Raw genomic sequence first — 13884 nt, 5'->3', positions numbered from 1 at the left:
GTTGGGTAGAGAAACTTGGATTATGGTTTGATTCTCATGAATTTTGCTCATTGGATTCAAAGTTTTGGTGTAGAGAGAAGGGTTTAAATTAGCAAAAGTTAGTTATCAGAGTTAGGTTTGGATGCATGAGGAGGGTTATTTACACGTTGGAATATGTTGGTGAGGCCTCTTTGGAGTAAGATTAGCAAAGACAAAATTCCACTTATTGTTTTGCTTGGAACCGAAATTCTCTGGGGAGAGAAAAAGGGATTATCAAACAAAACTATTGATGGGATGAGTTTTTGACCAAGTACTCATTCGATAACAGAACCAGGATTGGAGCTTCTAAAATTTAAATTTTCTGAGTGAGGTCTTCCTCTTACTGCTATGGAATATCCAAGGTTGTGTGTATGAATCAGATTGGATCAGGTTTAGATTGTAAAGCCAAAAGCATATTAGGGAGCTTGAGCAAAATGGCATGTCATGGTCTATTATCTCAGTTTGGTGTTAAAACAAGGATTTAGATTAGGATGTTTATGTTTGCTAGCAGAGTATCAGTGGAGACTGCAACGAGAATATGGATAAGGGGGAAGATAGTCCATATTACAAAATGATGCAAGATAGTTCACTTTAGGAGAATATGGATATTACCAATTGGTTTTGATTGAAAAATTTCCTTTCAGTGTGAAATGATGCATGTAATGATCTTATCTAGTGAGACATAGGGCTTGCTGTATTTAGAATTTGAAATTCTTTCCTCTTAACTATATTAGGGTGTAATGGATTTGGTGGAGGGGTTTGTGGAACTCACTTGATCAGCTTACAGAAACGGCATAATTTGAGAATAAATATGTGCTTATTCATTTTCTTTTAAATCTCTGCTAAATAACATACACATATAGTTGTTGAGTCTAACAACTTACTAAAGAGCCACTTTAGCACATTGCCACAAAATGTAAAATTTCATAATTCATAGATATAAAAATGTGTCATCTTCAATCACTGTTTAATAATTACGAAGACCACCTTTTGCTCTCCAGCCATTGTTCTCCTTATTAGTTGAGATGAGTTAGTTTGCTGTGGTTTTGTTACACAGCTACTACTACGATAGAAAATGAGTACCTTGGATGCAACTAGGGCAGAACTGGCTCTGTTAATTTTGTATTTGAACAAGGCTGAAGCGAGGGACAAGATATGCAGGGCTATACAATATGGTGCCAAGTTTGTGAGTGCTGGACAACCTGGTCCTGCCCAGAATGTAGACAAAACAACTAGCTTGGCACGGAAAGTTTTCCGTCTACTAAAGGTTGAGATATGTTCATGTGTAATTTCAGATATGATTTCAAGTTCATATATTTTTTTTTTCTTCTTTAATATGATTTCTCATTATTTATGTATATCTTTGGGCTCATATCTTAAGGAAAGAATTTAAAAATAATGACTGAAAATAAGTCTTAGAAACATTTTTCTGTTTAGAAATAGACCAGCTCTGAAGGAAATTCTGGCTCAGAAAAGATGTTGCAAAATAATTAATTTAAAGATTTTCTTTGTAGACATTGCCTGTTATACTTATACCCCTCTATTTTCCCTGAGATACTTATTACCTCTCATGATTTTGCAACCTGCAATATGCAGTTTGTCAATGGCCTGCATTCTCTGATCAGTCCCACCCCAAAGGAGGCTCCTATCCACCTAACTCTGTTAGGAAAGGTATGAGTTTCCAAGTCATTCAACCTTTCTTGATCAATCTTTCTATTATGTATTCTTTCTAATATCTTCCTCGATGTTTTATTTTATTTTATTTTTCAGTCCAAGGATGCGTTAGTTGCGATGTTCTTGTTTCTTGATCAATTCGTTTGGCTTGGCAGAACAGGCATTTACGAGGTAGGGAGTATGCCTTTTCTTAAGCATCGTTTTTCTGGTTGGTTTCCTTGTTCTGTGAGAATTCCATCTATAAGTGTATAATAATTTATTGTCGAAATACAGAATAAAGAACGCACGGAACTAATTGCCCGGCTATCCATGTACTGTTGGCTTGGTTCCACGGTATGCACCAGCTTGGTCGAGGTTCGTTTTTGCCTTTCCCTTCTCATTGGTGCTAGCACACACATATGCATTAATGATGGTCCTTAGCTCTACTTTTAACTATTATCTGACATGTTAACTTTCCAGCTTGGGGAGCTTGGAAGACTTTCCGAATCAATGAAGAAGTTAGAGGCAGAACTCAAGAACAAGAATAAATATGAAGTAGGTCACTCGGGTTTGTGCATATAATCTTCTAAGTTTCAGTTTCTTGGCATGCGTTGTTGCGAACTGTTACTGTATTGCTCTAGTATCATTGTATACTTATGTGAAGCCATTTTCTGGGGTTGCAGAATGAGCAATACCGTGCTAAACTTAAAAAGTCAAATGAGAGGACTGTAGCACTTGTCAAAGCAGGCTTGGATACTCTGGTAGCAATTGGATTGCTCCAATTGGCACCAAACAAAATCACTCCAAGAGTCACCGGAGCCTTTGGATTTATTACATCTCTAATAACTTGCTATCAGGTTCCTGCTAGTAACATTATAGTTCACTTGCCTGATTTGCTTGAGTGTCTTGAATTTCCTTTGAAGTTGTCTTTGTGTGTTCAGTATATATGTAAAAATGCACATGTTTTCTACATAGGCATGCACAACTAACAACCAATGACAGAAAATTAGATACAAAGGCTACCCTCTTGATCATTTTTCTCAAGAGATGCAAGGAACTGCCTTAACAATTTTTAGGGAATCAATTCAGAATGTGCATGAAACTTTGGTGGAGTTTATATAAGGGTTTTACTAATGAACAATGATTACCTTAGAAGTGCTTGTTAAGGTTTCAAAAATGGGAAGTTTTGTATTGAAGGCATTGAAACTATGAAAACTTACCTTAGAACACTTGTTAACAAAATCCTTTATATTGTATCATATATTGAAAAGAATGCATGTCATATATATATATTGGGGTCGCAATTATGTTTGAGGATCATTGATTGACAAGGGTATGTTGTTGGTATAATGCAGTTGCTTCCTGCCCCAGTGAAGCCCAAATCAACATGAAGATGGAAGAACACACACTCACACTCAGCTGTTTCATTGTTGTTAATAATAGCTGTATGAATTTTGTTAGAAAATGTTGGTGAGAAAAATTGAAAAAAATTGCAAACTACTAACCTTTTTGTTAGATGTCATCATAATTGGTGCCAATGTTGTCACAATAAAGTGTTTTTCATAGTAGAAGACAATAATCTCTGTTATCCTAATGCCTACAAATTAATTGGCATGAGGACTTAGATTGATTTTTGGATGGGGTTTCCAACAAATTGAAAGAAAAAATATTTACCTGATATCTCATAAATTGTTTGATGATAATACATATTTTCTTGGAACTATGTTCAATAAAAAAAAAATGAGAGTTCACTTGGTATTCATATTTTCAAAAGGAAAATTGTATATGTATATAAGCTCTAGAGACATTTTGTTATGGATAAAGGGTAAAAATCATTTGGGTATTTCACAATTTAGTGAGATGCCATTGTGTGATAATATTAGAAGAATGAAGTACCTCTTGAGAATGATGAAAGGATGTCAAATAACTATCTTAGCCAATTAGTACTTTTCTTACTTTTTTTAGCATTAGTTTTTATTTATTTATTTATAGAGTTAACTTCATTTTTGCACACAACACATTTGTTAACATATCATCATCAAGCTATCTTAAATCATGAGAAAAAAAATTATTAATATAGTAAACAAAAGAAAAAACAAATAGATTCACTGCAGATTAAAGATCTAATAAATATATGGCATTGAGTTTTAAATTGTTTATCCATTTGAGGTTCAATTGACATATGGCATCATTGCAAATGCATGTTTAAAGAGATTATTCCATTCTTCCACCCCCTCCCTATGTTAATAATGGTTTGAAGATAATGATCATATTTCATATCCTTGAGTATTAATATTGCAAGAGCTGCTTTGATATTAGGGTTAAAATTTAGATAGAGTATCAACCTTAAACAATGATATCCTTAACCGTCCATAAAACATTCAAATCAATAAACCCTATGTTTTAATTTCTTTGGTATCACATTTAAAATGAATAATGAGCCTTTACTTTCATGACAGCCTTGCATATACTACTTGCTAAGTCCTATGTTGGTGCCATTAATTTTCATTTGCATTGCGTGTTGAGACCATGATCACTAACTAGTAGGGTCAATCAACTTGGATTGGTTTAATGGTTATCTTATTAGTCCGCTTAAATAAGTATCAGGGTTCAAATCCTACCTTGTACATGTAGCAGCAACAAATTCTTAAATAAAATTAAGATCCGTAACGAATTAATCATTATTATGTCGAGTTGTCGTGAAAAAAAGAAAACTATTACTAGGGTCAAAAAGTGGCGGCATCACCATGTCAAAAACTTAGTAGGGTGAATGTTCACTTTTTTCTTCACCAGTTTAAATTATTGATTCATAAAAAATAAAAGAAAATTAGTTAGTTGGCTTTAATAACAAAGGAAATTTTGATCACCTTAGTAACTCGTTGGTTGCTATATTATTTATCTTTGAACGATATCTTAAATTTGAGTCTTGTAAATAATAAAAGAAATAAGATAATAATCGGACAAGCTTTGTTTGAATACTAGACTAATCTTAACTCAAATTAAACTATAAAACTTTGGATACTCTTTCGATTCAAAATATCAATCCATTTTTTTTCTTAAAGAATATTGATGTTTTAATTATCATTATGTCAAAATTTTCAATTTTTTCGTAAAAGGATATTTTTTGTATTGTTAATAATATCCTTAATTTAATTGTGATAATTAAATAATTCTTAACTACGTATATGCATATATTTAATGCAAAGATAATTTTATCTACTCATACAATAATTTTAACATTCGAAATTTTATTTATTGTTGTGTTTTTTAAGAATAATATTTTAAAAAGAAAGAATGATTCAATCTTGTTGATTTAGAAAAAAGAAGAAAACACTATATATATATTACCAACATTAAAATTAAATTTAATTTGTGCCTAGGTAAAAGATGAACGGGCATTGAAAAAGCATGATGAGGGATCTAGGTACCTGTAGCATTTTTCACTTTAATTGAAAGAAAAATTAATTTATTGGTTTATAAAATTAGTGTTGTTTCCTTTCCCTTCTTTTAGTCAATTTAGAAGAAGCGGAAAAGGAGTATTATGGAAGCATATTTGATGGTGATTGGTAATAGCATTATTTCACCATTTGGGAGAAAGTTTGCAAAAGGGTATATATTCTTGTCCCCTTGTTTCTTTCCCATCTCATTTATTTTCCCCTTTTACTACTATATGCTAAACTGAAATTTACATATAATTTACATGTAAAAAATTAAAATTAGGGGGACGATTACCCCCCTTTCTATGTATGTAGCTTGGCCCCTGACTATATGTTCTTGAGTTAAATGTTAATTAATATACACAAGTTATGATATTTATTAAATATTAAAAAAACTATTTATAAATACTAAATTTAGTTCAATTGTGAAAATATAAATTAAATTTCGATATTAGAGTGAGAACTACAATTCTAAAATATCTAAGAGTTAATATATAGAATGAGAAGTTTCATACAAAATACAAAAATTTAAGTGTTAAAAAATAATGGGTCGTACAATTTATGTTTTAGGTTGATTTATTTTTTTCATCCATAAATAAAAGTTTTTGGGAGCCACTTGCATAAAGATGCTTAAAACGTCGTTTTTTAAAGACGTTTTTTAATAATTAAAATTTAACTTATATAATTGATCAAACTGTATTATTTTTGTCAAAATTAGACCAAACAAACTGATTTGACCGAAAAATCAATAAATCAAATCTCGAATCGATCTAAATTAATATTCTTTTTTATAGAAAATAGTTATAATACTCTTATTATAAAAAATGACTAAAATATTCTTATTATGTATATTAATTTAAAAAATTCTAAATTCTAATTCAATAATGGCATAGAGAGAAGAGAAACATTAGGATTTAGAGTTTTTAAAATATATAATAGAAATATTTTAAGTCATTTTCTATAATAGGGGTATTATAGTCATTTTTATAAAAATATTAATTTAAATTGGTTCAAGATTTGGTTTATCGATTTTTTGGTCAAACAGATTTATTTCGTCTAATTTTGACAAGTTTGATCGATTATATAGGTTGAATTTTAATTATTAAAAAAGTATATTTTAAAAAATACGTTTTAAGCGTCTTTATGTGAGTGATTCCCAAAGTTTTTACGTTTTGACAAAAATACTAAGGAATTATTCCCTATATTTTAAATTAACTCTTTTTTTTTTAAAGCAAATTAAGTATCGTGTTTTGATTTTAAGAAATCAGTAATTAATTTTTCTTATTATTCCTTCTACTATAAAAAAAATAGAATGTTAAAAGAATAGTAAAAAATTAATGAAGAGAGAAAATATCAAAATAACATGAGAAATGCTTTTGTCTTTTTCCTTTGATCATTTATACTTTTAACAACATTTAATTATTGTCTTAATAATTGCGACAAAAATTTATTCTTAGTAAATTATGAAATGATTATTACAATTTGATATGAATCTTAGAGTAAGAGTGAAATTGAAAAACTGAAATCTAATAATTAATACTTTATTGGAACTTTAAAATAATAGATATATATTATTGAATAAAAAATTCAACTTTGGAAAACAATTATTCAAGCAGCAAGGGACTACATGTCTTAAAAATTAAAATTAGTACTAGTATATTAATAATAAAATTTACTTTGTTAAGAGGGACCACGGAATCAATAATAACTAATCTATGCTTACAATGGTTTGGACGCGGAAAAACTAATTTGTGAAACTATCCGAGTTGGAAGAGAATGGGGTGTAAAATTAATAATACGTGATAGGTGCTAATTCTAATATTTTTAAATTTTAAAATTTGATAATAATTATTTAATTAATTAGGAATTTAATTTTTAATTCTAAATTTACCTTTTTTTTTTAATTGTTGTTTATTATATACGTTATTTTTCTATACTTTTTCACTTGTTATATCAAAATAAGAAAAAAAAAGTTAAATAGTCACTATTATTAGGTACTATATTTATATAGGAATTATTATTGTCCTTGTCACCACTTATATTTTAATGTTCTAGTTAAAATGAGATTGTTGAATATTTTTTATTAATTATACCTTTTAAAAAAGTAAATCCAAAACTAGTTAAGAATTCCCTTCCTAACTTCATATGACTGTATAAATGATGTGACTTGGCGATAGATCATATAATGTAACAGCTTAATAAGCATGTTAGTTTGTAGTTAGTTGTTAATGCATGCCTATTGGTTAATTGGTAATCATTGTAATTACCAAAAGGGAAAGTATGAGGAGCCAATGAGATTTTTATACAATGTGTACAATGGAGGTTTATAGAATACTAGAGATATAATTATTAGTGTTACATTTTTCCATCAGCTGAAGCTTTTGGGATGAGTGGTATCATGACATGGTATTAAAGCGCTAGATTCGAAAGGTTAAAAGTTCGATTCTTGGTGAACCCAAAAATTAAACTAATTTTTCGAGAAGATGTTTATTATCCCTTGTACTCGGATGGTTATTCTAAATAGTATAGAGGGTGTTCATTTCATAACTCAATAGCTATTGTATACATTGTACAAATAGTCCATTGTGTCCATTGTCTCCCTAGCGGGATCCTTACCAAAACATTCTACTTTCATTATCTTAATTAATAATGTGATGTTCTTAAAATATTTTTCAGCCAAAACTAATTACTAAGTAATCATTTAAATTTCTTGAAAAAAATAAACCATGATTAATAAATTCAAAATTTAATCTTTGTTATCCTTATTATTTTAAATAAAAGTTCAATTTTGGCACAAATTAGATTCATTATATATATTGACTTCAATTCAAGAGTTATTGATGAGTTTGGAAAACTCTTGTTAAATTTTGATGATGAATAAACATTATTAAAATATTAAGATTACAAAATTATTAATTTGATCTTAACTCATATGTGCTTAATTAATAATTTTGTTGTGCAGATTTTGTTGGGCCAAAACAAAAGAAAATTAACAAAGCCCAACTGTTGCATTATTGGTTCAGCTGTGTGTTTATAATTGAAGCTAGTTATAATTGGGCCAGAATAAATATTAATGTTGCAAGCCCAACCAAATGCTTTCTTGTTTGCTTCCTATGCTTGATCCGCTACACAACTCATCAGGAAAGCAAATGTTAACTAATTGGGTCAGCTTTAATCTCAACACTACAAGCCCAAGTCTCACAAGTGATGAATGTTTCCAAGCTTGGTCCGAAACCAAAGAGAAATGAAAGCCAAGTGCTTCCAACGGAACCAAGTATTAACTATGTGATGGATTTCAAAATCTATTACATTGTTAATTAATGCATGGGGAACATGAGAGAGAAAAATTCAGCTGAAGTGATTGATGGTTATTATGACTTACACGCCACTCTATGTTAGGGAAGTAAAAGCTGTTTAACCTCTTTGCATAGCTTTTCTTCAGATTCTTTTCATTCTCTCTCATCTCTTTCTTCTTCTCTATTCGGTCCTTGTCCAGGAAACAATGGAAGAAATGTTCTTCAACACCGAAAGGAAGATGTTGCATGCGCCTAAGACCATCAAGCTAATGATGGCAAGAAAACATACCAAAAGAAAGGTGAGCTGTGGCTGAGATTACTACCAAATGTGGTTAGATTTGGTGAGATAATCTTGAGCCTTTCATGCTCAAAATGGAAGAAGAAGATTCGGCCAAGACATGGCTTGTCTACGATTCTAATCAACCACCACAGGGAGTAGCTAGAGTGGCGAAGTGATGGTTGGAGGCAGAGTTTGAAGCAGATGAAGTCATCATCATCATAAGGCATCAAGGGCCAGAAATCCATCTTGGAGAGGAAGCTAAGGATGGAGAGCCCGGATTGATGAAGGGTGATGATCAAGAAAGGACTAGAGGTAATTGCATGTTGGTTAATGCATGGTTATCTCTTCTCTCTCTGGGTGGCCGAACCGGTTCTGTGATTGTTGAAGGAGGAAGAAAGTTGGTTCGGTTTTGGCTTCAAGTGTGGAGGCTTTCCTCTTTCTTTAAAAAGGGGGAACAACCACTGTTTGAAGCAAGGAGAAAATTTGAGAGTGCAAGGCACAGAGTTCTCAGAGCTACCTGAGCTAACAGATTTCTCTTCTCCTTAAATGTATTCTGTTTTGTAATTTTCTGTTTAATTTTGTCATGTCTTGAGTCTCATGGTAAAAGGCAAACAGTGAGGTTTGTAATGAAAAAGCCATAAAGCGGAAAAAGGCAGAGAGTGCAAAATTAAAAGAAAAAGCCATAGATGTCTTAGAGTTCATTTGTTCATCTATGTTGTGTATCATGATTCTGTGGGAATCCCCTTGTAAGTTGGGTTAGCACTTTACAAGTTGTAATCAGATTGATTATAGTGAAATTCCATCATGTTTGTGATGGAGACTGGATGTAGGCTGCACTGCACTTAGCAGCCGAACCAGGATATATCTGGGTGCAATCTTCTTCTCTTTCTACTCCATTTCTGTTTTCTACCACACACGAGCAAAAGCCAGAATTATCTCGTGCCAAGTGACGAGACAAAACAAAAAGTCTCGTGGCAAGGGACGAGACAAAACAAAGTTGCTCGTGTCAAGTGACGAGCAAAAACAGAAAAGTCTTCTCTGAAGTTCAGCAAGTGCTAGCATTTGAAAAGGGGGCTAAGATTCAACCCCCCCTTCTCTTAGCCACTGAAACCATTAGTTATTATTAAAATACAAAAACCAATTAAAATTAGGTTTAATAATTATTTAATGAAAAAGTTTAATTTTTAGTTAGTCAATATTAACCAACTTTAATATTTAAATTTATAATTTAGAGTTAAAAATTATGATTTAAGATCTTGATTTTAATACAAATAAAATAATTTAAAAAATAACTGATATTAACTGAAAAAATAATTATTTAACATTATTCTTACTTAATGCTTAACTAATTAAGAGTGACAGGTTAGATAGTTTAAAACGTTAGTTGGAGCTTAGTGGTCAATAAAATGGACCAATCTAATTAAATACATATGCACTATTGCAACATCAATAATTTTAGCTAGGGAAGACAAATAATTATGGACAACAATGGCATCCACTAACAATAACCAATTGAACTCCAATTCATATAAATGACCAGACACCAATGCCTCAGGAAATATATATTATTCTAATATATATATAGGGTATGTTTAGTTTTGGTATTTACTTAAAATGAAGTGCCATTAATGTACTAATTAACTTTTTATAAGCTAATTACAAATTCAATTTAATATTTTTAGCAATATCCACAAGTCCAATAGTATAATATAATAATATATGTGAATGTATGAAGATGCATTTGTTCATTCAAATTGAATGTGAATTATTATTTTATTTTCATTATGTTGCACAAGTTGTATGTATGCCAACGATAAAGTCAATAATTGGTCACAAATTCACAATCTAGATATAGTGGACAAACAATTTAATTTTAGAACTTTCTATTTGTGTGAAATTTCTTCAACCAACTTGTTTAAGAGAAGATGAATTCCATATGTTTAACCACATTATTCTCCATATTAACTTTTTCGGTAACTAATATATATGTATTAATACTCGAAAATTTTAAATAGAAAGGTTAGGGTCAATATTTTTACTAATCTCAATCTCAGTCAATATTTTTCGTTCTAGAGTGAACAGTCTTCGAAATCAAATAGATATAGCTCATTATTGCAACAATTTTCTCTCAAGATTTTGAGTGAGATGAGTTTACAATGTCTTATTTTATAATATTAAAAATTAAAATTTAGTATTTAGAATATAATATATTAACTAAATATTAATAAAAAAATAATAAATTTTATTAGTTATGTAGTATTGTTCAATCTTAATTATCTTGCTAATAAATCTGCACAAAGCATTGTTCTGCCAATCATCAAGATTTAGTTATCCTAGCTAGATAGCTAATAGTGAATTTAGTAATAAGGTACATTTTTTGGTGCATAAAAAATTATGTGAGCCTCATGTCCATCAACTCATTAAAATAGGGAATGGCTCTTGGACTCAACAAGTATTTGCAGTTGAATTTAGATATAACCTACTAATAAGTATAAATTCATTAATGATTGTCTAATTTATATTGGAGAATAATAAATTAATAACACAATGCATAATAATAAAAATAAAAATACTCCATATATACACTAAAATTCAACTCCTAAATTAATTATTATATATTTATACAAACAAATGATTTATTTTTAAAATTAAAATTACTAGTAAAATAACTAAAAAAACTAATTATCATGAATACGTGTAATTTATCATCCCATGCAGATTCTTTAATAACATAAATACAATTTCTAAATTAAAATAGTATATATTCAAGTATGCAACGAAGCAATGGAATCTCTGACCACAAATATACAATAGCCGTAGAATTTGAAGCGTGTGTTGTAAAGTTGATGATTAATGGAACAAAATCAATAACCCAAGAAAGTAGAGAGAGATCCTTCTTAGCTTGGAAGAAAGGATTATTATTCAAATATTTTTATTTATTTATCCATTAATTAATTAATTTCTTTGATTCCTTTGGACTTGGTCGGTTGGATTTTAAAATACATATATATTATCTCATGTTTAATTTAGTGAAGAGCACATACACCATGCATGCCTTCTCTAAAAATATCAGTTTTTTTTTTTTTGCAATAAAAGAAAATTAAATACTGAATTTTAATTACATTATCTTATTTAATTTATCATCTATAATTTCATACATGAAATATCTATAATAACACACTTATTACATCTAATATTATTCGATTATTCCAGCGATTAAAGATATAAAATAAGATAAATAATAATTAAAAAATATAAAATAAGAAAATTCTGTGCTGCATTGAATTAATTTTCTATTAACTTCTAAATATTTTTGAAATTTAAATACTAGAGACTTAAGAAGAGTAAAATGCATGAGTTTCATTTGAAAAACAAATTTGTTGAATATATGTTACCTTCTGAACTCCAACTGTAAGCAACCATAGTTTCTTTTAACACGTTTGGATCCAACATGAACTCGTGTGTTTATTTTGCTTGGCCTTTATTCACTCTTGTCCTTCCACTTTTCTATATTCCCTCTGCAGTTTGAGTTTTCCTTCTAACAACAATAAAACAAATAATGTTACTAATGAATCATAAGTGAAACAATTAAGTTTAAGAGATTATATTGAAATGGTTTCAAAAATGTCCATTGAAAACATGACTTGATTTAGAAGGTTGGTTCTATTTAATTATACGGTATATAGACATTGGGGCATTTAAACTATTAAACTACTCTTCCACCTTAACTCATGACAATAATAAAGAAGTCTCGTGGCTTACAAATTCATAGTCAATAGAATACATTAATTCGGTTACAATTTTAGTTTTCATTATCTTATCTTATCTTATCTTTATCTTTATCTTTGGTAGACAATACTCTCTATATATTTAGTTTTACCTTCATAAAGATTAAGATTGTAACTGAATTTATGTATTCTGTTAGACTGAATGTGTAGGTCACAAGACTTTTTTATTGTTTTCATGGGCTAGTGGAAGAGTAGTTTAATATAAACGTCTAATTTTAATTCAAAAAAAATTTAAATGGATTCAGTGTTGTCTCATCTTTAAATTTGAGATGAATAATTAATGGAGTGAGTGACATTTAGTTAAGTTATATATTCTTATTTTTACATGTTAGAGAAATATAACCAAAACTTTCTTGTAAAACTTTCTCTTTTTATTCTCCTCTTCGTATAAAACCTCAAATCATAGCAATCAATCATCAACGCTTCAAAATCTAAAAAAAATTTTTTATATTTGTAATCATTGGATGATCAATTTTACCTTGAACATTATTGCATCTTCAATCTGTTAATTGTTTGTATCAGTAAGATAATATTAAACCTGTTTAAATTTTTTTGGGATTAAAACAAGATGTTTAAACCGTTAGAGATCAAATTACAATGTGAAACTTCTAATAATAGCATCAACCAAATTTATAAATTATCTTCTTTTCTCGTTTCTTTTTCACTAGCATTTCTTATTGAGATAACCAAGACATGTTAAAGAAAGAGTACAAAGATTTTTTTCAATTATTTTTTAAGATAGTTATCATAAAAATCAAATATTTCAATGAAATAATAACTATTAACATACAAACAAACAATTTTACAATAATTGGTAAGTAAAAATAACTCAAACACAAAGGGTTATAGGGGCCCCTGGTCCTCTACCTCAGTCCAAAATAAAGTTACAAAATCCATACTCATGATACTACTTGAAAAATCCAAGAATAGTAAGATTTCTTTTATGAGAATGGTGTGATATGTTTGTTGACTTTAATGTAAGAAAACATTCTTCCCTCACCTTAATTTTTTTAATAAAAAAATTACTTTCATATCATGTAATATTCTTTATGAATAATTTTTTCATTTTCCACACACTTTTTGAGCATAGCTCCAACTATAAATACACCATCACCCTTTACACTTCTCTTTCATGTCCATTCCATTATTCTCTTCCCCTTTTGATTCTTTCAATAGCCTATCTTCAATTTGTGCCAACAAATTCATTTCTTTCATTTTAACACCCTCACATTTCACCCCAGAATTCCAAGTTTTAATTTTTATTTTTCTTTCTAATACTTCAAGAACAAGAAAAAGGAAAGAAAAAAACTCCTCTGTTTTCTCCCCTGTTTTTATTTATTCCTTCCCCTGTTCTTGACACTTTTTTTTCCCTCTATTAACACAACTATGTCTCACTCAAGTGTCTCCAAAGG

At 29.6% G+C, this 13884-nt stretch overlaps 1 protein-coding gene across 1 annotated transcript in view; it reads left to right on the top strand.

The window, feature by feature from the left end:
* The window catches only part of LOC107475871 (peroxisomal membrane protein 11C), a 3871-nt gene extending 527 nt beyond the window's left edge, over positions 1-3344 (top strand). Inside the window, exons 2-8 of the mRNA XM_016095544.3 lie at positions 1076-1285; positions 1615-1689; positions 1789-1863; positions 1966-2046; positions 2152-2226; positions 2355-2528; positions 3027-3344. Of these exons, the coding sequence (XP_015951030.1) occupies positions 1094-1285; positions 1615-1689; positions 1789-1863; positions 1966-2046; positions 2152-2226; positions 2355-2528; positions 3027-3062 (708 nt within the window). The 5' untranslated portion in view covers positions 1076-1093 and the 3' untranslated portion in view covers positions 3063-3344. The remainder of the gene's footprint in view (positions 1-1075; positions 1286-1614; positions 1690-1788; positions 1864-1965; positions 2047-2151; positions 2227-2354; positions 2529-3026) is intronic.
* Positions 3345-13884: the final 10540 nt, after the last annotated feature.

Source organism: Arachis duranensis, chromosome 2 (genome assembly GCF_000817695.3).
Source record: "Arachis duranensis cultivar V14167 chromosome 2, aradu.V14167.gnm2.J7QH, whole genome shotgun sequence".
NCBI classification, from domain to species: domain Eukaryota; kingdom Viridiplantae; phylum Streptophyta; class Magnoliopsida; order Fabales; family Fabaceae; genus Arachis; species Arachis duranensis.
Note: the sequence above shows the minus strand (reverse complement) of the source record. Positions and strands in the feature narration are given on the sequence as shown.